General features: G+C 34.4%; 1 protein-coding gene and 1 long non-coding RNA gene across 7 annotated transcripts in view; one reads left to right on the plus strand and one right to left on the minus strand.

Annotated features, from left to right (window-relative positions):
- KIF27 (kinesin family member 27) overlaps nt 1-26,295 on the plus strand; it is a 220,814-nt gene that overhangs the window by 175,459 nt on the left and 19,060 nt on the right. For 5 of the 6 annotated variants that reach the window (XM_077148573.1, XM_077148575.1, XM_077148574.1 and 2 more), the window contains 6 exons: nt 256-372; nt 1,740-1,916; nt 7,028-7,243; nt 12,192-12,398; nt 13,916-14,114; nt 16,684-16,848. In XM_077148573.1, coding sequence (XP_077004688.1) covers nt 256-372; nt 1,740-1,916; nt 7,028-7,243; nt 12,192-12,398; nt 13,916-14,114; nt 16,684-16,848 — 1,081 coding nt within the window. Of the gene's footprint in view, nt 1-255; nt 373-1,739; nt 1,917-7,027; nt 7,244-7,922; nt 8,546-12,191; nt 12,399-13,915; nt 14,115-16,683; nt 16,849-26,295 lie in introns of those variants that run through there. The other variant, XM_077148576.1, reaches the window with a different exon arrangement.
- On the minus strand, nt 192-7,383 carry LOC143673713 (uncharacterized). The gene is made up of 3 exons (XR_013170539.1): nt 7,239-7,383; nt 7,064-7,121; nt 192-424 (listed from the first exon to the last, which is right to left on the minus strand). It is a non-coding gene; the product is annotated as an uncharacterized LOC143673713 (long non-coding RNA).

A 26,295-nucleotide genomic window follows, 5' to 3' on the forward strand; every position in this document is an offset into this window, starting at 1 on the left:
ATATGGGCGCCCCTGAAATTGTGGTTGTGCTGTGATATTTAAGCATCAATTTCCTCATCAATAAAATAGCTTTTATAATAGTCCCTTTCATGATGGAACTAATATATTTTTTTCTTCTCAAATAGCCCCAACCTTTATATACTCATTTTATCTCTTTTTGCAACTAAGAAAGTAAATGTTAACAAACATGATTCTTTGTACAAATATTTATTGATGGCAAGAGTGTAAAACCAAACACTAATTTTTATTCTATAGGAACTACAGTTAAAAACAGGTCAACAGGAAGAAGATCTAAAGCTGAAGGCTGAGGATCTTGATCCATTTACGATGAAAAGGAGAGAAGGATCATTTGAAAGTATAGACCACCTCCAGGTTTGTTAATTGTCTTTAGTGTGTCCTGATTTATTTCTTATTTGATGATTGTCTAAATAAAGGTAAAAAAGAGGGGATAAAATTAAACCTTTAAACATTGCACATTTTACTGTTTGCATGCAAAATTTCTAATATTTCTTTGGAAACCTTTCTGTTATTAAAACATTATTTTCTCATATTAAGAAAAAGATGCTCCACTGCCACTGATATTGCTAAGGTATTGTTGAGAAAGAGGGTGTAGGCCTGTGGAGTGTGAGATCAGTCTGAGAGTGGGGCAGAAGTGGACAGAAAGAGAGAGGGAGAGACTAAATCCTAATGGCATCCTTTGAGTCTCTGGATTCCATCATGCCTGAAACTATCCCTACACTCTGAACTTTTCTGGAATAAGAATCAATAAGCTCTCTTATTTCATTGAAAAATTTTTTTTCTCACCCAAGAATGTGCTATATTGTTGTTTCAGAAAGATGGGTTTATTTGCATGTTGTTGTGGAATATGAACTTGAAATCCATGTTCACTAGATTGCATTTATTACCATGAAAAGATTGGTTTATTATTATGGGGGCAGTTCTGTTTCTAAAAATCAGAGCTCTTCATTTCAAACATGCTCAAATTGTGTACGTATCATAAGTAATATATGAAATATGAAAGATATATATATACATTTTTTTTTTTGGCATGGGCAGGCTCCGGGAATTGAACTCAGATCTCTGGCATGGCAGGTGAGAATTCTGCCACTGAGCCACCATTGCCTGCCCTAAGGAGCTATTATTTTAGTGCTGCATTTTGAAAAGAAAAAGTCATAATCCATGAACTAGTTTAGTAGCTTAGAGAAACTGAAATTAAACACCTTACATTAGTGTCATACATTTGTTAACAATTCATGAAAGAACATTTTTTAATGTTGTATTAACTATACTATTAACTATGGTATATATACTATATAGTATATTGATTAAAGTATATAGTATATTACTATATTATATAGCACATTAATGTAGTATGTAACTATAGTATATAGTTAATATAGTACTATTAACTACAGTCCATTATTTACTTCAGTAGGGTTCACAGTAGGGTTCACTGTGTTTTACAGTCCAATGTCTTTGTTTTTTTAATTCTAGTAACATATATACAACACAATTTAAGTATTAACTTTTGGGGCATAATTTTAATTCTTTATGAAACATCACTGCAACCACTTACCTCTTGAAGTAAGGCTCATACAGGAAAACTGATTCTTAATTCTCACTGACAGTTTAAAAATGATCATTTCAGACGTTTTAGCCAGTCCAAAATTAGATTATTATCATACAAATTTTATGGCATAAGGAGAAACAAATAACATTTCTTTGAAATTTTAATGTAGAAATTGGATGAGCAAAAGAAATGGTTAGATGAAGAAGTAGAGAAAGTTCTGAACCAACGCCAAGAATTAGAAGAGCTAGAAGAAGACTTAAAGAAACGGGAGGCCATAGTTTCTAAGAAGGAGGCCCTGTTACAGGAGAAAAGCCACCTGGAAAATAAGAAGTTGAGATCTAGTCAGGTATTCTATTTAAATGTTATTTGCTTTTTGTTTTAAGCCATATAAACTATAATTTTTTTTTCTCTAAAGAGTGATTCAACCATTGTAAACTTAGAAAACGAAAGAAAATTCTTCTTCAGGTTCCCAGTGTATTTTGCTTATTAATGCTTATAAAATGATGAAAAGTTTTTCGTCACTAAAATTTATTGCAGTTTTGAAGTAAAGTGTTCACTGTTCTTCCAGGTATGACTTATTTATTATTAACATTAGTGGATATTTTAAAATAAATTTTACCATTTGATGGTTTATGATGAACATTGGTAATGTTGAAAAATAGAGTTGAAAACTACCTAAATAATAGGGTCCTGTAAAAGAAAGATTTTATGTAATGAAGATGTGCTTATTTTTCAAATTTTAAAGACTTGTTGGGGGCCTTTACAAAAATTTTTGATGGAGGACCTGGATTTTATGAGCCAGTCAAAGGAATAGCATTATATAGAAGTTGCCTTGATTCTGGTATTAAAACAGGAATGATTGTGGAGGGAGTAGACAGACAAGGAACCACTTTTTTGGATTTATCAATAAATATTTTCTAAACAGAAGCTTTTCTGCTGTGACAGTAGTAACTGAGATGAAGTTAGTTTGTCCCAGACTTGAATAGGACTTTTCACCTGTAGCCTTCATTCACCTCCAGCAGGCCTTGGGTGCTTCGCATTCAACCGTGGAATAGGAAGAAGATCAGAGACCTGCCCTCTGTTAGACTTGCCTCTCAGCCAGCATGTAGACCGCTTGGGTATGAGCTGATCGTGGCACGTTCTTAACCTCTCCTCCTCAGTATAACAGATAGACAGGGCTGGGGATTTGTACCTACCTCAGCTCTGAATTCCATTCCCCAATCAAGACTGAATTATCTATTAGTACTGGCTGCTGGGTACAGGGTTAGGGACAGCCCCTCCATCCAGGCTAGTTGATGGTCTTGGATCCAGGTGCCTTGCCCAAATTGGCTTTTGGGGTCAAGTATAGAAGGCAAAACATGTCAATGACAACAAAGGAGATTAAGAAATCAAAATATCAAGTGAGTAAATGGAAGAAAGTTTCCTGAGACCTTTATGATTACATTGCATATTACAAAAGAATATTTAAGAAAGAAGGAGAAAAGAGAAAGGAATGAATAGGGAAATCTTTTCCCTGAATATGGTTACTTCACGATATAGAAAAAAAGTTTTCTAGTTTCAAGGAGATGTACTATCTGGGACAAGAGTATACTATGACAAGTAATGAGTACAACTAAATGAAAACCACAGATCAAAGCAAAATTAATTCTTCAAAAATTGTTTTAATGAAATAGAAAGAAACTTGAGACTGCCAACCTTTAAAAAGCTTGCTAGGTTAACTTTTTTCTGAACAAAAGGCATGTAATGATTATATCTTTTTCAGTATTTGAGAAATATTTATTCAGAATAAAAACATGATGTGTGTTTACAGAATAATGATGAAAAAATACAGGATTCCCATATACTACCACACCACCAACACTTTGCATTGGTGTGGAACATTTGTTGCAACTTATGATAGCACATTTTTATAATTGTACTATTATTTAAAGTCCATGATTTAACTTAGGGTTCCCTATTTGTATACTGTAGCTCCATTGATTTTTGTTATGCTCCCTCTTGAAACACCGCTAAAATGACAGTAAAGGAATAAAAAAGATTTATGCATACCATATATAAAATCAACACTAATTGCAAAAATTGAAACCATGAAACTCTTCGTAATGTAAATTTGTGTGACCTTGGGCTAGGCAATGGTTTCTTGGATATGACACCAAAAGCACAAACAACAAAGGAAATACTTCCGTGCCTCAAAGGATACCATCAACAAAGTAAAAAGACAGCCCTCAGAATTGGAGAAAAGATTTGCCAATTATTTATCTGATAAGGGATTTGAGTGTAGAATATATAACTCAGTTTCAAAAGAGAAATAACCCAGTTAAAAATGGGCAAAGAATCTGAATAGACATTTCTTCAAGGAAGATATGTAAATTGCCAATAATAACAAGATGCTCAACACCATGATCCATCAGGGAAATGCAAATCAAAACCACAATGAAATAATATTTCATACTAGGATCGCTATAATAAGAAAGACAGAAAATAACAAGTGTTGGTCAGGATGTGGAGAAAATGGAAACCTCATACACTGCTGATAGGCTTGTAAAATGGTGTGGCTGCTTTGGAAAAATATCTGGCAGTTCTCAGAGGTTAAATATAGAGTTATAGTGCAGTACTTCCATTCCTAGGTAAATACGCAAGTGAAATAAAAGCATATGCCCACACAGAAACTTGTACTCAAATGTTTATAGCAGCATTATTCATAATAGCCCCAAAGTTGAAACAACCCAAATGTCCACTGACTGATGAATGAATAAATATAATATGGTATATCCATAAAATGGAATATTATTTGGCAGTTAAAAGGAACAAAGTGTACTGATTTACGCTACAATATAGATGAGCCTTGAAAACATTATGCTAAGTGAAAGAAACCAGTTAGAAAAGACCACATATTGTATGCCTCTGTTTATATCAAATGTCAAGAATAGTCAAATCTATAGAGACAGAAAAGAGATTAGTGGTTGACTCCAGCTCAGTGGGGAGGTTGGTGGTGGGAATGGGGAATTCTGCTGATGGGTATGGGGTTTCATTTTGCAGTGATGAAAATGTGCTAAAATTAATTGTGATGATTGCACAACTCTGACTTTACTAAAAACCACTGAATTGTACACTTTAAATGAGTGAATTGTCTGGTATGTGAATTATATCTCAATAACACTGTTTTTTTTTTTAAAAAGGAGAAGGCCCATAAAAGGAAAGAAGCAGTGTAGGAGATAGCAGATGACAAGAATTATGTTTATAAGATGGAAGGCAAATAAATGAGTGATTACTGACTTAGAAGAATGGAACACACTGAAATTCAAATATTTCGAGAAGGACATCAATGAAAGTCAAGGACTTAAGCATTAGCTTTTTTTTTTTTTTTAAATAATGGCTTTAATGAAGTATAATTTATATAGAACATCAAAAAGACTCAGAAATGTCAGGACCAAGATTTTCAGAAAGCAGGGTTGAGGTATAATGATGAAAACAGGAAACTATTCTTGTCTTACTTAGGGATGAGAGGATTTATTTTCTTAAGAATTGAACTGGAGTAAGCCAAAATACTGCAAACAGGGAATAAGTGAAATACTACGTATTAATCTTGAGATATCCATTTCCTAACCCTTACCTGGATCCCAGAATGCTGGCAACCAGGCTTATACTTCCCAGCTGATGAATAGAGGATTCTTTATGAAACAGCCTCTGAGAAAAGACCTTTAAGTGGTCAGATCCCAGACATACTCTATGGTGAAGCCATTTGTTGCCCAATCTCACCAATATACATGGCTTTTCAGCTTTTAGAACCTGACTCTTAAGTGTGAGTGGACCTTACAGGCATGCCACTAACATTAATGACAGAAACCAACACAAAAGGAGAAAAATAGTTTGGAGAATTTAGAGATAGAACATAAAGCAGGAAAACCTTAAAAAAAATACCTTCAAGGTGGTAAAAGACTATACTCTATCCGTAAAACAAAAACTGCATGTTATGACTCTAGATTGACATAGCCCTTCAAGGATCTAGCAAAAAATACTTAAATCATATCATTGGCGATTTTGAAAACTTCCAGATAGAGAGATTAGTTACTTATAAATCTCAAGAATTAGGGTGGCATTGGACTGTTCGCCTTTCTTTGTTGGAGGCAAAAAGTCGTGGTACTATCTTCAAAATCCTGAGGAAAAGTGATTTCCAATCAAGAATTCTCTTCTTAGCCAAATTTTCAATCAAACATGAGGGTAGAATAAAAACATTTCCAGGTAAAACAAACAAACCAAAAGACTGTCTACCATTTAGCCTATCTCAGGAAACTATTGGCGTATGTCCACAAACTGAGGGCATAAACTTTGGAAAAGGAAGACTCAAGATCCTAAGATTGTGATGCAACATGAGAATTTGTAGGGTAATACCAAATGGAAGTCCTGGGACAACTAGTGCAGTTCGGAGCAGGAAGATAGAGTTTCCAAGCAGAATGTTTCCAGGAAAACAAACAAACAAAGGAATGAAAAGATTGTTGGGTCATGTGAAAAAAATAATATTGAAAGGATATTTATAATTCTATTAGAGAGCCTGAGAAGAATTAGTTATAAGGTTCAAAAAAAATTACAGAAAAAAAAAAACAAAGTTCTGTCAAATGGAAGTATGAACATTGTATACTAGATAGTTCAGCTACGAATGGTATTCACATAATCTTAATAAAGTAAATCGAATATTGATCTTACCAAAACCTGTAATATAACTGAAATTGGGAGAACGGAGGGAGGGAAAGAAGAGAAAATGTGCCAGAGTACTGAATTCTTATCTTCCATAATAGACAATATCTAAGTGTTATTTAGAAACATGGATATAAACACCTGAAGAAATAGCTAAGGTTGAAGTTGGTTGTTTCTGGGGAGTCAGACTTAAATGAAAAGGTTGTGTAGGGGGCTGTTTGTTTTTTTATTGTAAACTTTATATTAGTGTGTTTGTGTGTGTGTGTGTGTGTGTGTATGTACATGCATATACATAAACATAATAATTGATGAAAATATTTAAAAAATAATCTTAAATTGGACCATAATGAAGGTCTCAGTAAATCTCACTAGCCATATTTTCTGACCAGAACGAATTAAGAGTAGAAACAAAGGATATGTGTAAATAGCAAACCAAATCTCTACCCTTGGGAAACTTAAAAATAATCCTACTCTAAAACAGTCAGGCCAAGGAAAAACAGTTCTATTTGGAAAGTAATTTAAAATACTACCTTTCTAAACCTATGTTGTGTCATATAATGTGGCCAAAGCAATAATTGATAGTGAATTCATAGTTTGAATCCACATTTAAAAAAAAACCCAAAAACTTCAGCTTAAGGTTCACATAGAAGATAAAAATATATTCATTTAGTAATTTCTCTATTTTTTTTTTCCTAATTTATATGCAGTCTGTTTTTCTAGTAACTTTTTTTGGGTGGTGTCTGGTGGGTTGTGTCTTTTTAGGCCTTAAACAAAGATAATTTGAAAATATCAACTCGCCTGAATTTGTTGGACCAAGAGTTGTCTGAAAAAAGTGTTCAGCTTCAGAACAGCACAGCTGAGGAGAAAATAAAGATTTCAGAACAAGTTGAAGCCCTCCAGAATGAAAAGGATCAACTACAGAGACAAAGAAACAGTGTGGATGAGAAACTTAAAAATGGTGGAGTGTTGTCACCTGAAGTAAGTCAGTATTCTTTGGAACTGGAAGTACTATATGATGGATCACTTGGATAATTTCCTTGGCCTTTGTCATATAAAGATAAAAATGATAAATCTGGTAAACTTTGTTTCATTGAGAATTCTTCAGATGAGTGAATTCCCCTGGTACCTGTTTGGTGCTAAAAAGCATGCTTGACTAGAAACTGTGACGTCCTCAAATAGAGGTTCATGGGCATAGCCCCTTCCTGGCATTGTCAGGGATTGCGGGACTAATGCTTTCCTTGAGATGGCCTTTCTCAGCTGGCATTTCTCATCTGAAATCACAGAACACAGAAAATTGAGGGACTCTTTTCTCATTTCTTCCAAGGATGGCACCTAACTTCTTTCCATGCATTTTTCTTGACTGACACTAGATAATTCATTACATACAGTGTATGCCCAGGACATTAAGGCTTAATTCTCTTGTGGAATCTTGGTTGAGAAATAACCAGTGTTCATGAGTAGGTTCCACGCTATGTCCAGCCAAAAATAGACGCAAAATTCAGATCCCAATAAAATACATTTTAGTTATAAATATTTTTCAGTTAGGGGAACATATAGCTCCTCTCACTCACCTTTATTTTTTTTAATTATGTAAAAGATTTGTTTATTGGCTATTGAATTATTCCAGACTTTATCTGTTTTCATAATTTTAATTCAGTTGCCAATGATACCAGTTCCTTACTTTGTCAAAGATGAATTTTTGAGCCGGAATTTTCACTGGAAATATTTGTTGGTGGTTTCCTGCCATTATCAAAACCAAAGGAGAATTGCTGAAAGAAGGTGGGTAACTAGGAAATCATGCATCGTGTTGAATCTTGTGCTGTTTGAGACTGGAGCAAGTGAGAGAAAGTTAAGGGGGTGGTTGAGAAGGAACAGGAAAAAGGATAACATGAAATTTGATTATTGCTTATTGAGATGATGAAAGGAACTGAACACTAACTTGATGGGGGCTAAGTGGCAGCTGAGGAACCTGTTATATGACAACTTGCATAGTTGTGCATAGGCTCATGGAATCAGACTATCCTCCTGAGGTGATTAAATTGGAACCCCAGGTTTATAGAATGGGAGGTGTGAGAACATAAGTTTCAGCAAGGGTTTTAGGTATTTAAGGAATTCCTTACTACTCATGAGTGTTACTAGACCATATGGAAGAAACAAAACAAAAGAGAAAGCATTATGTTTCCCTTGAGAAATCCATACCCTATCTAGTGAGAAAAGACAAATATAAGAAAACCCTAAACCCTGAAGAACATAAAAAAGCAACTTACAGATCATGTAATAAAACCATAGTTATTATAGTATTTATGGAAAGCAATGCATTAATAATTTGGGGGTAGTATCCTTGAGGGTAGCCTCTATGGATTATAATTACTGACCTGAATTATGAAAAAAATGATATGTACTGGCAGATGTAAGAAAGAAGACAGTTTTAGATAGAACATCTTTAAATAAGGCAATGGGAATAAGCAAATTGTTTGCAGAAGAGTTAGAGTCTCCATTATCATCATCAAAAAACATTTAAGTTTCTACTTCACATGGGATTTTACTACAAAGAACATTCTTTAGGGCTTTGTGGGGAAAATAGTTATGGTTTCATGCATGATACCTATTTTGCAGCTGCTCAGGATTGGTTTGAGGTACTAATGAGCCTCCTTCAGTGGATAGGGCACCATCATTTAGCCATTGTGAGCTGCTCTGCATCCTTCTTTCACATGGTTGGATCTTCTTAGTGGAGCTCTGCACTCTGCTCTCACCACTGTTAGAAAGGCAAGAGTAACATTCCCAAATAGATCTGCCGAGATCAGATGATCAGGAACACAAGATTCTAATCTGGCACCAGACACCAATAAAATCTAGTTGGAATGTTTTGTTTCGATTTCTTTATATTGCTTAGTATTATTTTCTCTTTCCACAACAGTGTAAAATATTTTTCCTATTTATATTACATTATGCAAAGTTTGATAGAAATATTTTAGGTAACTCTTCTACTAGATAACTCTAAATTATTCAGCAATTTAAATATAGATCAATCACCTCCTTTTCTGAAAAGTCCAGAAACTAAAATTTAAAAAATGAAAACATATTTGACCCCTTTTTTCTCATAATACAGATCAGTTGCCTACTAAGTAGGTATAGGAAGAAAATGTGAGTTATTAGATTTATCTTTTCAAATGCCAATGGAATGTTTCATGATTTGAATATGCATGTAATTAAAAAGAAATATATATATATGGAATGCCCCAATTTTTTTTTTAACTGATAGGGATGTTTGGTCAAAATGTTTAGAGACCACTGCTTTCTGTCACAGTGCAGTCTCTGGTTCAGCAACAACAGCACCACCTGGGAGCGTGTTAGAAATGCAGAGTCTTAAACCCCACCCAGACCCACTGAATCAGAATCTGAACTTAACAAGAACTCGGTGCACTGTTTTGAAAAGCACTGCCCTATAATAAAGCACACATAGTCATAGTCAACTCTTGATAATCTATGGTTTGTTCTGTGGCAAATTTTTCATCCTGGGACAGTTTCCCATTGCCACCCAGCATTCCTCTTATGCCCTACACTGGGTTAGAGAGCTGCAGGCTCACTGGAGTGGGCTATCTACAGGGTTCTACACAGCAACACTACAATATTTTCTTAACTTTGGCCCTATACTATAGGAACTAAATTTATACCAGATTCTTCTCAGCCATGTATGAGAGCCAAGTCTTTACACAATTTTTAACTAGAATTACTGTATACATTCAAAAGTCAAATACTTTCTTTGACTGATTTACTTTTATTTTGTGCTTCCTCTTACCCAGTCACCTAAATATCTTTCAGAATTTTAATTTTTTTATCCCAGATTAATTTGTTTAGTTTTTTTTAACTTTTTAAAAATTGTGAAATACAACATAGGTACAAAAAAGTAATAAATTTCCAAGTACATTTTAACAAGTAGTGATAGAGCAAATTTTAATGTTTGGTATGGGTTAAACTTTCATGATTTTTCATTTTTTCTTCTAGCTGCTCCAAGACATGGGAGACCAACAGAAATATCAATAGAATGATTTAGCAGTCATACTCATTTGTTAAATAAATCCTATCTTCTCTGTTATATTCTTTAAATAACATATATACATACAAGCAATAATTTCAAAGTACATTGCGACAATTAGTCGTAGAACAGCTTTCAGAGTTTGGTATGGGTTATAGTTTCACAGTTTTAGGTTTTTATTTCTAGCTGCTCTAAGGTACTGGAGGCTAAAAGAAATATCAGTATAATGATTTAGCAATTATACTCATTCGTTAAACCCTACCTTCTCTGTATAACTCCACCATCTCCTCTGATCTTTCTCCCAGTCTTTAGGGGTTTTTGGGCTATGCCCATTTTAACTTTTTCATGTTGGAAGGGGCTGTTGATAATATTAAATAGGGACTAGTTAATGTTCAGGAAAGGCTTGCCCTTCTGCATTTCAGGACTTATCTGGTCCAGGGTCCCATCTGGAGGTTGTAGGTTTTGGAAAGTTACCCTAGTCAGAACTTTAATTTTTTTTCTTAAAAACGTGAATAGTAATTGTTCCTTATGGAGTGATTATCAGATCATCAAATTCTTGATGGCCAAATGATTGCACAGAAAAACAGAATGACTGATGAACATTGTTTTTCAAATACTTAAAAATAAATATTATTCAACCTCCCGTTGGAATAGGTTATTACATACCTTTTTCCTGAATTTCCAGAAAAGGAGTTCTGGAAGTCATCACCCTAACTATTCTTTAGGTAGATCAGAAATGCATTATTTTCCTTTGGGATACTGGGGAAGGAGTGGAGAGAAATATCTGGGTCATGTAACCAAGGACTATGAAAGTCCTATTTCTTTCCCCTCTCCATCAATCATTCAGTAGACACTGGCTTCAAACTATATAATAATTACAGAGCTTGGCAAAAAGGATATGAAGAAACTTAACATCTAGGTGACCTCAATAACATGTTCCTTGAGTAGTTCAAGAATTTGGTTTTCAGGTCAGATTTCTCAGATAAAGTTTTCCTAACTAAGGAAATCTTCTGGTATGTGAAAAAAACACTATGCTGCCACCATTTTTAATGCCTATATTTGCCCTCTAATGGTATCTCATTGGAATCTTGTGAAATGTTTCATGTCCTTAAACCCTCACTACTTTTTTTTTAATGCATACTTTTGTTTTTTCTCCCTGAACCTCTCCTGTGATTACTAGTTCTTAATAGGTCATTCTAAATCTATTTCTTCTTTCCTTTTAGCAATATAAGAGGAGCAATTTGATAGGATTTTTTTTCTTTCTTTTCTTTTTTTGTTTTTTTAGTATAGGCTTGCTCCAGCAATCAAACCCGTGTCTCTAGTCTGGCAGGCGAGAATTCTGTGACTGAGCCACTGTCACACTGCCCTGCTTTGGTAGGATATTTGAAGTGACACCAGGATATCTCCAGATCTCATTAGTGAAAATATTGACATGATATGAACTTTAAGAGTTATAAAAGGGAGATACTTTACAATTAAGCTAGCCCTATGAGCTGAGGCTTTGCTCAAGTGTATTTCACACAGCATTTGCTGTGTGATCTTGATATGTTTCATAACCCATACAAGCTTTAGCCTTCTCCATTTTACACTAAGTTCATTGTAAGTATTCAATTAGATTATATATTATGTATTATATACATACATATATGTATGTATATATTCATACAGTATATATACATGTATGTATATGTATGTATATACACGCACACATTTATACAGTGCATTCTGCAGCATAGCAAGCACTCAAACGTTATTTTCTTAAAATTTAGTAGAAGAGAGAGCATGGTTTTGCTAGATAGACTGAAATAGCATAGTGAGATTGCATATATGACAAAATATAGGTTATGCTATTTCATTTAAAATGAATGATTTGTATTGTATTACATCTAGGACGAACATGTTCTTTTCCAACTTGAAGAAGGGATTGAAGCTTTGGAAGCTGCTATTGAATACAAGAATGAAAGTATCCAGAGTCGCCAGAACTCGCTTAGAGCTTCATTCCAAAACCTCTCTCACAGTGAAGCAAATATCTTGGAAAAACTAATTTGCCTGAGTCCTGTTGAGATTAGAGCTATTCTTTTCAGATATTTCAATAAGGTTTGTTTTTGAGGGGTAGAATATTTTCTAAAAAAGTAGTAAGATACTTATATATCCCACGTTTATTTTGAATCTTTTTTTTTTTTAAACTGAAAGGCTTAAAGATTTGGTGGTGTAACTACGAATTTAAGAATGATTTCTCTTTACAACTCTGAATATTGTCATTTGGAAATTGTATTATTAACCAAATATGCAGGCCTTACTTTGTGGGGTTAACATTGTAGGGCCTTTGACATATTTTTTAAAATCAGTGAATTTAAGTTGTATTCCTTGATTTCTTGGATATTTTCTAGATTTGGATGTTGCTACTCAGCATTCACGAAAAATTGAGAGGCCCTCTAGGTTTTGTTTCCCTTTCCTTCATTGTTAGATGGGAGAGGCTGTTGGGTATGGGCAGTTGTGCTTTCTCCTCATAACCTATGAGGTGGAGTGAAGATGAAATGGCATATCAGTGGCAAAGATGGTGAGAATTATTGCATTAACCTGAATGTGTGTGATATAAATTGAGATATTTTATATCAGTTTTAAAATTTACTGATCCAGAAAATGATTCACAGCATTGAGAAATACATTGATCTCTTCTCTAAATTACTAGATAATTCTCTCTGAAATGTATTCTCAATTTAAGGAAATATCAGATAATTGATGAAATATAAAACACTGAATTTTTAAAAACTAATTTCTAATTCTGTTAAACAAGTGAAATAAAGATGAAAAAATTAATATAGATGTTATACCCAGCCCTCCTTCTCTTGGATAATCACTGTCTAGTAGTAAGCTACAGTTATTGATGAAAGCGTATGCTATAGTAGCTGTTTGGAGAACAGAAAAATGGTTAGGTACTGACCTAGGCTTCGATATAGAATAACTTTGTGGTGCTCTTAAAGCGTGGGTTCCTTAACTCAGAGCACTCAGGCCAAGGTCAATGGATTATCTGAGCCTGAGAACCCTTGTAGAAATGAGTATTTTGCTGAAGAGAAGGTCATTAGATAATTCATGAAGTCTATGACATAAGACATTGTCTGAAGTATTTTCACTTCATATAAGTGCAGAGAAGAACCCAATGAGCTAAACACGTTCTCTGAAATTGAACTCTTTGTTATTTAAATATAGTGTCACTTATTTTTAACATCCATTTTACGGTTAAATGTAGGAATTATCTTGTTACAGTACAGTCTTTAGCTTCTCAATTTCACCCACAGAGTAGAGAAATAGAATTAAAGAAATATAAAATATAAACTCCAGAGATCATGTCTAAGAAATTATGGAGGGGTGACTTTATTAGAGCAAAATTATATTTAAAATGAAATTGCTACCAATTCATAATCCTAACAAATTCAAAAGTAAGTTATTTTCTGAGCATGTTACAAATCATTTGCTAAGGACCCTGGTACCTTGCAGTAATCGCTGATACAATGGTTGATTAAGGAAGTTCATCTTTAAATAGACTAAAAGAAGTAGGTTAATTTATCAGGCTGCCTAAGACATTTTAAAAAGTCAAAAAATGTATTTGGTAGGTGGTTAATTTGCAAGAAGCTGAACGGAAACTACAGTTACAGAATGAAGAAATTAAAATGAAAGTTGTGGAGCAGGATAACATGGTTCGTGAGTTGAAATCTACACTGGAACATCTAAAATTGGAGTGTGACCGAAGACTGACCCTCCAGCAAAAGGAACATGAGCAAAAGATGCAATTGTTGTTAAACCATTTCAAAGGTAACTGCCCTTTTTTTTTTTTTTTTTCAGTTATGTAGAGGTATGTAGATGGGGTATTAGGGCAAAAAGACAGAATTTGATTATGTAAAAGCCCAGCATGTATAAGTTGTCATTACTCTTACATGTTTTACGATTTACGCTTTACCTGTTTTGGTTTCCATGTTTTAGGATCGTTGACCTTGACATAGGGCTCTTAATGCCTGAAATGCCATCCCTTTCACATGCCCCAGCACAGGCGTAACAAGAACTGCTGCAATCCTGTTCATATCGATTGTGGTTCTATGTTTATGTGGAATGTGGAGTTCCTCCTGGCCTGTCAGTGTATAGTTGAAAATTTTCTATCTTGGATAGAGTACTATGATTTTAAATTATTTTCTCTTCACAAAATTAAAATATTAGGCCTGTTAGATTTCTAGATTGTTCTCTTTGTTATAATTTCCAGTTGATTACACATTTTTATGCATTGAAGTTATCCTAGGTCAAAACTGATGGACACCCACCATTTTCAATGCACAGTAGTTAAACTATCCACCTTGAGTAGAAAGGGAGATATCATAGCAATCCATTATCACATTTCCTGGGCACTTGGCCCAGTATAGACAGTTGTTATGGCAACAACATCACCACCAGGTGACACCTCATTCAGTCAGAGCTGATGCCCATCATTCTGTAGCTAAAAGTGGGTTAAAAGGGATCTTGAAGAAGTAACATGAGAAAGCAGAAAATTGGAAAAACACCTGAATTAAACATTGAGGCATCTACCTCCAAGTTAATTCTATAACTGCTTAATTAGTAACCAATTGCCTAATGACAGGATTTCTGTGGTAGGATCCCATATGTCATTGTATTCGAATGTGTTTTTAACCTAATTTCAATTCTGTCTTACTTTAAATCTCTAAAAGCGATATTTTAGTAGTTTCTACGTGTAAAATAATTGGCCTTTTCCCACAAAAGCTCATACATTAGCTGAACAGCAGCATTTTAAAAAAATCATCCATTTCTATACAAGTTTTTTATAACAAAGTCATAACTGAAAATGTTAACAATTTATGAATTTTCTAATTTTAACTGAACTTGGGACATAAAATTAAGTTGATTTATGTAATATGATTTTATGGAGATTCTGATTTATAATGTCATTAATTTTTTTTGCTTTTTAAAAATTATTGACAAAACTTAACATTGTTTTATAAACATGACCATTCTTTTTTAAATTTATTAATTTAAAAAATTAAGAACAAACAAAAACATTAACATATAATTCTGTTCTACATATATATTCAGTAATTTTCAATATCATCACATAGTTGCATATTCATCATTTCTTAGAACATTTGCATCAATTCAGAAAAATAAAAAGACAACAGAAAAAGAAATAAAACAATTACAGAAAAAAAAGATTATACATACCAAACCCCTTACCCCTCACTTTCATTTATCACTAGCATTTCAAACTAAATTTATTTTAACATTTTTTCCCCCATTATTTATTTTTATTCCATATGTTCTACTCGTTTCTTGACAAGGTAGATAAAAGGAGCATCAGAGACAAGGTTTTCACAATCACACAGTCACATTGTGAAAGCTATATCATTATACAATCATCCTCGAGAAACATGGCTACTAGAACACAGCTCTACATTTAACATGACCTTCTTAACATGTGAACATTCTGTTCTTGGTATATAATGAATGATTCACAATATCATCATGTAAATAGTTGTACATTCATCACCATGATGATTTCTTAGTACAATTATGATGTCATTAATTTTAATTGTTTTTTAAAAATAAGATGATGGGGTAATTAAAATGTACTAATATACTTAAACAAAATGCTGCAAAACAGCCAGTTGCAACAAAAGAAAATAATAGACCAATAGTGCCGTTTTATAAATATGGCACTAAGAGAGCAGTCTGAATATATATACTTTCTGAAGGTCAGTAAAGTGGGTTTTATTGGTTCTAAAGCATAACCCAGTATGCACAGTGTGAGACATTCATAAATATTAATTAGAAGCTTTTAAGTTATGTGGCATAAACTAGTATAACTCCCTCTTTTTCTTCTCCTCTGTGTATCATTTTTCTTTTTGATTTAATGTTCCTAGCTTTTGACAGGTTTTTGTTTTTTTGACTATATATTTCTTGGCCCTATAAACCCTAGATTTATACCTTTCCATATAAACCCCACATTTCCTGACACAAACTTTAAAAAAGATATTAATATAACTCATGGAAAGAGTTCCAAACTTGTGAACTTCTTATAGAAAACACCTTCTCCTCTTGTAAGGATAAATCTAGTTAAGTGGCTACTGCAAAAAGTGCTCATGAACCATGAAAATGTGGTGCTGGCAGTGGGTAGGGTGGAGAATGTGACTAAGGACTTAATCCTACTCGAAAAAATTTTACAGGAAGAACAATCCAAAGTATAGCTGAAAACAGATCCATTTGGGTAACAGATACATGTAACATATTTTTGACCCTTTAAATATAGTCTGAATGCTGTGTTAGGCCGTAATTCGAATAATTTATTTAAAACTGATTCTAAACATAGATTTCTATTTTGTAGAGCAAGATGGAGAAGGCATTATGGAAACTTTCAAAACATATCAAGAAAAAATCCAGCAGCTGGAAAAAGATCTTTATTTCTATAAGAAAACGAGCAGGGACCTTAAGAAGAAACTGAAGGAACTGGTGGGGGAAGCAGTTCGGCGGCAAGCGGCGCCATCAGAACGTAAGACATTTCATGCTGCATGTCCTGCTTACACTTTTGCTAGCATTTGGGGAAGTAGTGCCTGACTTGTAACATAGGCTTTCCCAATTGATTGGGCTATTTAGGGTTAACTTCTTTTCGTCTTAGTTTCCTTCTCTGTAAATAAAAAGTTGCCTCGTGTAAGCATAAGTCAGAATCACAAGAGAAGTGAATGAAAGAGCAGAGGAAGATGTGTGAAGGAAAAGATCATTCCTTGATTGTGTACCATGTGCCGGGGCGTTTGTACTCCATAATTCCTTTAATCCTTACAGTAACTCTACACGATAGCTGTTGTTTTCCTATTTTACAGTAAGGTAAACCGTTTCATGTGCAGAAAAGTAAAATAAATAAAAAATAATAAAGGTAAAATAATATTGTATGTATTGCTGAGAGGAATCAGATTTTTTTGTATCAAGGTCTCTGGAAATTCACAAATAAAATGAAATCCCTTGTTGAGACAAAGATGTTTCTTTGCATAATTATATATAAATGATAAAACATTCCTGAATGAAATGATAAAACATGACAACACACTTTGTAGAAGTAAAAAGTGCCATGAAAGTAATCCATTGCTGTGATTAAAATATACCTTTCTTTAAGCCAACCAAGAGATAGTATTTTTTAAATGATATATTCTACCTTTAATTTCCTGTGAGGAAAATATTCTTCTAGTAATTTAAGTATGGGTTATTTAAAGTTGACCTTACGACCTTTTAAGAACACACCTGTTTTGTATCTGTAAAGAAATTTGCTTGAAGATGTAAAGAGACCAGTGCAATGAAAAGATATATTAACTTTGGCTGAATATATAATATACTCAGAATTGACACAGTTTTAAATTTAATCCGGGAATATTTTAGAGAGAAGTTCTAATCCTACCTTATATTTCTGATATTTTTTACAGATAGTTTCACTTGACCTTTCATATTGAGGGTAGACCAGTATCTGTTATATATACATTTTTTAGTTGAGGGACCTGAAGCAAGAAAGGGCAAGTGACTCTGGATAGAATAGCAATTAGAACAGGGTTTCAGGTCCCTTGTCTTCTGATTCCCAGTCCAGTATTATTGGATAAAAGTCCTCTTAGGATAAAGATGTAAATCCTATGAAAGAGACCAAACTTTCTGATTTTCAACGAAGTAATACAGGGGTACTTACTGATATAATTTAAAAATTTACTTGAAATACTACCTGAAATATAAAGCTAAAACTTTTACTTAAAACACTACTTGAAGAAAATTAAAAGTTCCAGTCGACCAAGATGACAGTGTAAGAAGGTCCAGGGTGCCATCCCCCCACAGAATCTTTGAACAAAGCAAAAACTGGCAGAGCCATCTCCCTCAGAACTCTGGAAAATAGTTAAAGTGCTGTAGTAACTAACTAGGCGAGTGCCAACTCAGCAAAATGCAGCTTTGAAAAAACAGTAAGAGGAGCTCCAGCTTGCTGGCCTCTGCCCACACCCTCCCAAGCACGTTTTGGAGCCAGCCTGTGCCACTTATGGTCCCTGGCCCTGTTCAGGATGGAGCAAAGTAACTCCTATGTTCATAATGGGATGCCTGTATGTTTGTGCCAATTTATTGGTTTGCACGCTGGAAGACTAACTAGGAAACTCATCTTGGCTCAAATTCCAGAATTTGTCAGGCAGGCAGAAGCAGCTTGCTAAAGCTAAAGCAATGTAAGAACAATCAAGCAAAAGCAGCCTGGGGCAAAGGATTATCTGTTTTAAAACAAAGGACAGAGCACTCAAGAGGGGAGAAAATCTGTATCACAGGGAGTAGAAGGGACATTTGAATTCCGGTAAGCAGAATTAATTCCTAAAGCCATGAGCAAGCATAAACCCAGGCAAGACTCAGGCTCAGAAAAGGTAGAGAGAACCCTATACTTTTGCCTTGCTCTGATTTTCTGATAGGAGGGCTAAACTCTTAAGGAGAGCACCAGCCACCGCAGAATCGCAGAGACCTGGAAAGGTATTATTTACACTGGTTTGTTTCTTTGTGTTAGTTCCTGGCACTGAAAGAAATAGCTATTCTATCTCTAGCTGGATAAAAAAGTAAGGAACACACAATTCAAGGAATAAATTCCTGAGTTAGCATATTAAAATATACAATGTTCAACAAGAGATTACAAGACAAAGAAACAGGAAATAGTAGCAAGGTAAAAATCCAGAAACCATCATTGAAGGAGGACAGACTTTGAACTTACTGGACAAAGACTTCAATAAAATTATCCTCAGTATTTACAAGGTGATAAAGGAAAACATGGAGAAAGAACTAAAAGATAACTGGAAAATGATACATAAACAATCTGAGACTCTCAATAAAGAGAAATTTTAAAAAAGAACCAAACAGAAAACAGGAGTTGAAGATCACATTAATGGAAATTAAAAATTCCCTAGAGGATTTCAATAGTAGATTGGAGCTGGCAGGTAAAGAATAAGTGAGCTCAAAGATAAGACAATTGAAATGATTTAAGTTGAGGAGGAAAAAGAAAAAAGAATGAGAAAAAAATGAATAGAGCCTTAGAGACCTGTAGGACACCAACCAAGAATACCAGTATACACGTATGGGAGTCCCAGGGAAAGAAAAAGAGAAAAAAGGGTAGAAGGAATAGTCCAAGAAATAATGACAGAAAGCTTCCTAAATATAACAAAAGATGTGAATAAATACATTCAAGAAGCACACCAGCCCCAAACAGGATCAACTTGAAGGAAACCATGCCCAGACACATAGTTGCCAAACTGTCAGATGCAACAGGAAAGGAGAGAGTTCTGAAAGCTACAAGAGAAAAACAGCATGTTATGTTCAAGGGAGACCCAAATAAGATTAAGTGCTGATTTCTCAGAAATCCTAGAGGCAAAAAGGCAGTAGAATGAAATATTTAAATTGCTGAAAGAAAACAATTGCTAACCCAGAATTTTATATCTGATGAACTGCTTTCAAAATGAGGGAAAGATTAAGACATTTGCATAGAAACAAAAACTGAGGGAGTACATTACTACTAGACCTTTCCTGAAGCAGTATTAAAGGGAGTTTTTCAGACTGAAAGGAAAGGACACTAGACAATGGATTAAACCACCAAAAAAGAAATTAAGACTTCCAGTAAAATTAACTATAAGGGTAATTATGAATGCCAATACTTTTGTATTGTTTTTTTCTGGTATATAACTCGACTTTCTCCTTCTTATAGGTCTAAAATGAAAATGCATAAAAAGTAATGATAAATCTATGATTTTCGGTATACAATGTATAAAGTATAAGAAAAAAAAGTGGGGAGATGGAAGGGTGGGTATAGGTACAGTGTATGCTATTGAAATTCAGTTGGCATCAAATCAAATGTGATTGTTATAGTTTTAGGATGTTAATTAAGACTCATGGTAACCATAATGAAAATATCTGAAAAATATATACAGAAAGAAATGAGAAGGGTCTCAGAATAGTATGCTATAATAAACAGATAAATATGAAAGTAAGCATTAACAGAAGAACAGTGGGACAAAAAGAAGTATAAGACTTTCAAAGACTAGCAAAATGGCAAAAGAAAGACTTGATTATTAGGAGTTACTTGAAGTGTAAATGGATTTTACTCTATAGTCAAAAGACAGAGATTGGCAGAATGGATAAAAAAGCATGACCCAACTATATGTTGTTCATAAGAGAATCACCTTAAATTCTAAGACACAAGTAGGTTGAAGGTTAAAAGGATGGAAAAAAATTTTACCAAGCAAACAGTAACCAAAGGAGTGCTGGGTTAACTATACTAATATAAGAAAAAAATAGACTTTAAGTAAAAAAAAATGTTACAAGAGATAAAAGGTCACTGATAAAGGGGTCAATTCAACAAGAGGACATAAAACAACTATAAATATGTATCTACTGAATGTAGTAGTGCCAAAATATATGAAGCAAAAATGGACAGATATGAAGGGAGAAATAAATGATTCCACTTTAATAGTAGGAGACTTTAATATACCATTTTCAATAATGGATAGAACATCTACATAGAAGATCAATAAGGAAACAGAAGATTTGAATGATATTGTAAAATATTAGACCTAACAGGCATATATAGAATACCCAACAGCAACAGAAAATACATTCTTTTTCAATGCACACAGGTCAGTCATTCTCCAAGATAGGCCAAAATTTAGGCCACAAAACAAGTCTAATTAAAATTTAAAATACTGAAATCATACCATGTATCTTCTCTGACCACAGTGGAATGAAACTAGAAATCAATACAAAGGGGAAACTGGAAAATTCACATTAACACAGGGAAAACTGGATAGTCCACAACATACTCTTAAACAAACAATGGGTTGAAAAAGAAATCACAAGGGAAATTAGGAAATATCTTGAGCTAATGAATATGAAAATACACTTATGAAAACATATGGGCTACAGCAAAAGCAGTGCTGAGAGGGAAACTAATAGCTCTAAATGTTTACATTAAAAACAAAGAAGATTTCAAATCAAAGACCTAACATCACAACTGGAGGACTTAGAAAAAGAAGGTCCAACTAAACCAAAACGAACAGATGGAAGGTTACAGCAGAAAGATTACAGCAGGAATAAATGAAATGGAGAATTAAAAAAAGATAATAAAACCAAAAGTTGGTTCTTAGAAAAGATCAATAAAATCAACACACCTTTAGCTAAACTGACAAAGAAAAAAAGTGAGAGGACACAAAATAAATAAAATCAGAAATGAAAGGGGGGGATGTTAGTACTGACCCCATAGAAATAAAAAGAATTGTAAGAGGATACTGTGAACAGCTATATGTCCACAAGTTAGATGACCTAGATGAAATGGACAAATTCCTAGAAACACTCTAAATACCTACATTGACTACAGCAGAAATAGAAGATCTCAAACAGACCAATAACAAGAGATTGAATTAGTAATCCAAACCTCCCAACAAAGAAAAGTCCAGGACCCAATGTCCTTACTGGTGAATTTTACTAAAGATTCCAAGAAGAATTAACACCAGTCCTTTTCAAACTCTTCAAAAAAATTGAAGAAAATACTTCCTAACTCCTTTTATGAGGCCGTCAATACCTCAATACCAAAGCCAGATAAAGATAATCACAAGAAAAGAAAATTGCAGACCAAAATCCCTTTTGAATATAGACGTAAAAATCCTCAAGAAGATACTAGCAAACTGAATCCAACAGCACATTAATAGAATTATACACCATGATCAAGTGTGATTTATTCCAGATATACAAGGATTCAACAACAACAAAACTTAACTCCACATGTTCATCTCAATTGATGATGAAGCAGCCACTAGACATAATTCAGTATCACTTGTTTATAAAAACACTTAGAAAAGTAGGAATAGAAGTAGTTTCTCAACATGATAAAGGATATATCTGAAAAAAACATGGCTAACATCATACTCAATGGTGAAAGATTGAGAAAGCTTTCCCTCTAAGATCAGGAACAAGACAAGGATCACTGCTGTCACCGCTGTCTTCAACAATACATGGGAAGTTCTAGTCAGACCAAATAAGCAAGAAAAAGAAATAAAAAACATCTAAATTGGAAAGCAAGAAGTAAAAATTTCCCTATTCATAGATAACATGATCTTATACAGAGAAAATCGTAAAAAGTGCATATAAAGCTTCTAGAACTAATAAATGAATTTAGCAAAGTGGAAGGGTCCAAAATCAACACTCAAAAATCAGTGGTGTTTCTAAAGTGGAAATCAAGGGAAAAGATCCATTTACAATAGTAACTAAAAGACTCAAAGATCTAGACATAAATTTAATGAAGGTTGTAAAGAACTTGTACATGGAAAACTACAAAAAATTACTGAAAGAAATCAAAGAAGATCAAAATAAATGGAAGGACTTTCTGTGTTCATGGATTGGAAGACTAAATATTGTTAAGATGTCAGTTCTACCCAAAGCAATTTACAGATTCAATACAATTCCAGTCTAAATTCCAACAGGCTTCTTTGCAGAAATGGAAAAGCCGATCTTTATATTTATATAGAAGGGAGCCTGGAATAAGAATGAGGGCACTTAATTCCGTATAGTTTAATGTAATGCCTGGATATCCTCGAATATAGTAAGCAGATATTCAAAAAGTATTGGCAAAGTCCCTTGAGCGATAGGAGAAAAATATGGAACTATTAAACTTTACCATCAGGGAATCCCCTGATACTGTCTCAAACATTAGGGACACCCACATCAGTAGGCCAAGCCCTTAATCTTGATGCTTACTCTTGTGAAATTTATGTAGGTAGCAGAGAAGCTTAGCCTATCTATAGGTATGCCTAAGAGTTAGTTCTGGAGGACCTCTTTTGTTGTTCATATATGGCCTCACTCTCTCTGAACTCAACTCTGCAAGTGAAATCATTGCCCTCCCCCCTACATGGGACATGACATCCAGGGGTGAAAGTTTCCCTGGCGATGTGGGAGATGACTCCCAGGGATGAGTGTGGCCCTGGCACCATGGGATCAACAATTCCATCCTGACCAAAAGAGGGGGAAAAGTGTAATTAATAATGTATCAGTGGCTGAGAGAGTTCAAATAGAGTCAAGAGGCTACTCTGGAGGTCACTCTTATGCAAGCTTCAGTTAGACGTTGCTTCGTATCATAACATGCCAAATCCCAACCAAAAGCATTCCAGCAAATCCTAAAAAATACCTAGGGCAATATATAAGATTCTACAAAGGTTCCATGTATTAAGGTAACTTTCCAGAAACCTACAACCTCCAGATGAGTCCCTAGACTGGATAAGTCCTAAAACTGAGAGGGTCCAGTTTCTCTAGAACATCAACTAGTTCCATCTCCCTACTTCATATTATTGACAGCCCCTTCCAATATGAAAAAGTTAGAATGGCCATAGCCCAAGTACCCCTAAAGAGTGGGATAGAAAAACCAAAGGTTTTCTATGTAGAGTTATACAGAGAAGATAGGGTTTAACAAATGAATATGATTCTTGTATTAAATTGATATTTCTTTTAGTTTCCAGTATCTTAGAGCAGCTAAAAGTAAAAACCTAAAATTGTGGAATTGTAACCCATACCAAATTCTGAAATCTGTTCTACAACTAGTTGTTGTGCTGTGCTTCGAAATTTATTGCTTTTTTGTACATACGTTATTTTTCACAAAAAAGAAAAAGAAGTCAATTGTGTTGTTAAAAAAATATTTATTCCGTCTAGCCTCCTATATTCTCGAGCAGCTGAGGAAAAATCTGAGAGGATGATATGGTAGCCCATGACAGACTCTGGGATCTGCCCTGTAACTATGTGTTGAATAGTGCTCTGAAAATTATTGCTTTTTTCTTTCTTTACTTTGTATATATGTGACATTATACAATTTAAAAAGTTAAAAAAAATTATACAGAAAGTAAGGGGCTCCCATCTTGGAAAAGAACAAAGGTAGGGGACTCATAGTCCCAGTTTTAAAACTTATTACAAAGCTACGAAAATCAAAACAGTGTGGTACCAGCATAAGGACTGGCATGTAGGCCAGTGTAATCAAACTGAGAGTTCAGAAATAAACCTGCACATCTGTGACCAACTTATTTTTACAAAGGCACGAAGTACATTCAATTGGGAAAGCATACCCTCTTTAACTAATGGTTATGGGAAAATTCAATATCCATATGCAAAAGAATGAAGGTGGAGCCCTAACTCCCCGCATATACAAAAATTAACTCAAAATGGACAAAGAACTAAGCATAACCCCCAAACTAATAAAACTCCTAGAAGAATATATAAGCAAGCATCTTCAGGACCTTGTGTTAGACAGTGGTTTTTTAAAAGTATAAGCAACAAAAGAAAAAAAAATGACAAATGGGATTTTGTCAAAATTTAGACCTGTCTGTGTCGAAGGACTTCATCTTGAAAATTAAAGCACAGTCTATAGAATAGGAGAAAATATTTGGAAACCACATTACAAAAAAACATTTTAATCCACATAATCTAAATATATCCAAAAACTCAATAATAAAAAGGCACACAACCCAATTAAAAAATGCATAAAGACTTGAATAGATATTGCTCCAAAGAAGATACACAGATGGCCAATATGTACAAGAAACAATGTTCAACATCATTGGCCATTAGGGAAATGCAAATCAAACCACAATGAGATAACATTTCTGAATCACTAGAATGGCTTCTATTAACAAAATGAAAAACAAGTGTTAGATGTGTTAGGTGATATGGAGAAATATAGAAATATTTGTTCATTGCTGGTGGGAATGTAAAAGAGTGCAGCTGCTGTGAAATACAGTTTGGCTGTTCCTCAGAAGGTTTAGTAGTTTCATATGACCTGGCAATCCACTGGTAGGCATATAACAAAAGAACTGAAGGCAGGTACTTGAACAGATATTTGCACACTGATTTGCATAGCGGCATTATTCACAGTTGCTAAAAGATGAAAGCAAACCACTTGTCCATCAAGAGATGAGGGAATAAACAGAAATGGATAGCACAATACTACGTAACTATAATACAATAATGTTAGAACACTGAATGAAGCTGAATGTGAGAATGATAGAGGGAGGAGGCCTGGGGGTGTAAGAATTTGAGAATTTTGCCACGCAAAGGAGGACTCCAAGAGACGTTCTCTCATGCAACACGCAAGGGGTTTATTTTCCACACATGTGTGGGGCTCGCTGAACACGCAGGAACAGAGAGCCCCTTGCCTGAGCTTGTAAAAGTTTTTTAAAAGGGGTAAGATGAGGGGGGTGGGAGTCGAGCATGGGTCACAGGTGCTGTTTTGCAAAAAGCAGATAAGAGCAGCTTTACAACAAGCACTTTTAACAGTTTCACAGCGAGCATTTCTTGAGCATGAGTCATGGGAGTGGCTATTGCAGATAGCCACAGTTTTACAACAAGTGATTTAGGCGCAAGGAGTCGGGGGGGGGGGGGGGGGGGGGGGGGGGGGGGGGGAAGGGCGAGAAACAGATAACCGCCCTGGGAAAGTCTCGGATTGTTTATTTTCAACCTGATGGGGCCCATAATTCTTTTCTTTATAATTCTTAACTCACACCAAATGCATAGCCATGAATACAAAATGACACAAATGCTTTTGCTGGATATTTCAGAAGCTAAGATATATGTAAATAGCGAAATTAAGCAGGAAAAATTAGCTACTGTTAAGCTTTATAAAATCCTTTTTTACAGGGGCACAAATGAAATCAGGAGGAAAGATAGACGATACTGAGGTGGTATAATCTAGGAATGCCTAGAGTGTATAATGATAGTGACTAAATGTACAAATTTTAAAATGTTTTGCACAAGGAAGAACAAAGGAATGTCAATAATGCAGGGTATTGAAAATAGATGGTAATTAATATTTTAAAACTTGAACATATGTGTGAGACTAAAGCAAAAAATATTTGGTGCAAAATTTATATTTTGACTAGTGCATTTCCTAATATAACTTATGTGGACAGCTTAATTGAAC

This window comes from Tamandua tetradactyla, chromosome 2 (assembly GCF_023851605.1).
Source record: "Tamandua tetradactyla isolate mTamTet1 chromosome 2, mTamTet1.pri, whole genome shotgun sequence".
Taxonomy (NCBI): domain Eukaryota; kingdom Metazoa; phylum Chordata; class Mammalia; order Pilosa; family Myrmecophagidae; genus Tamandua; species Tamandua tetradactyla.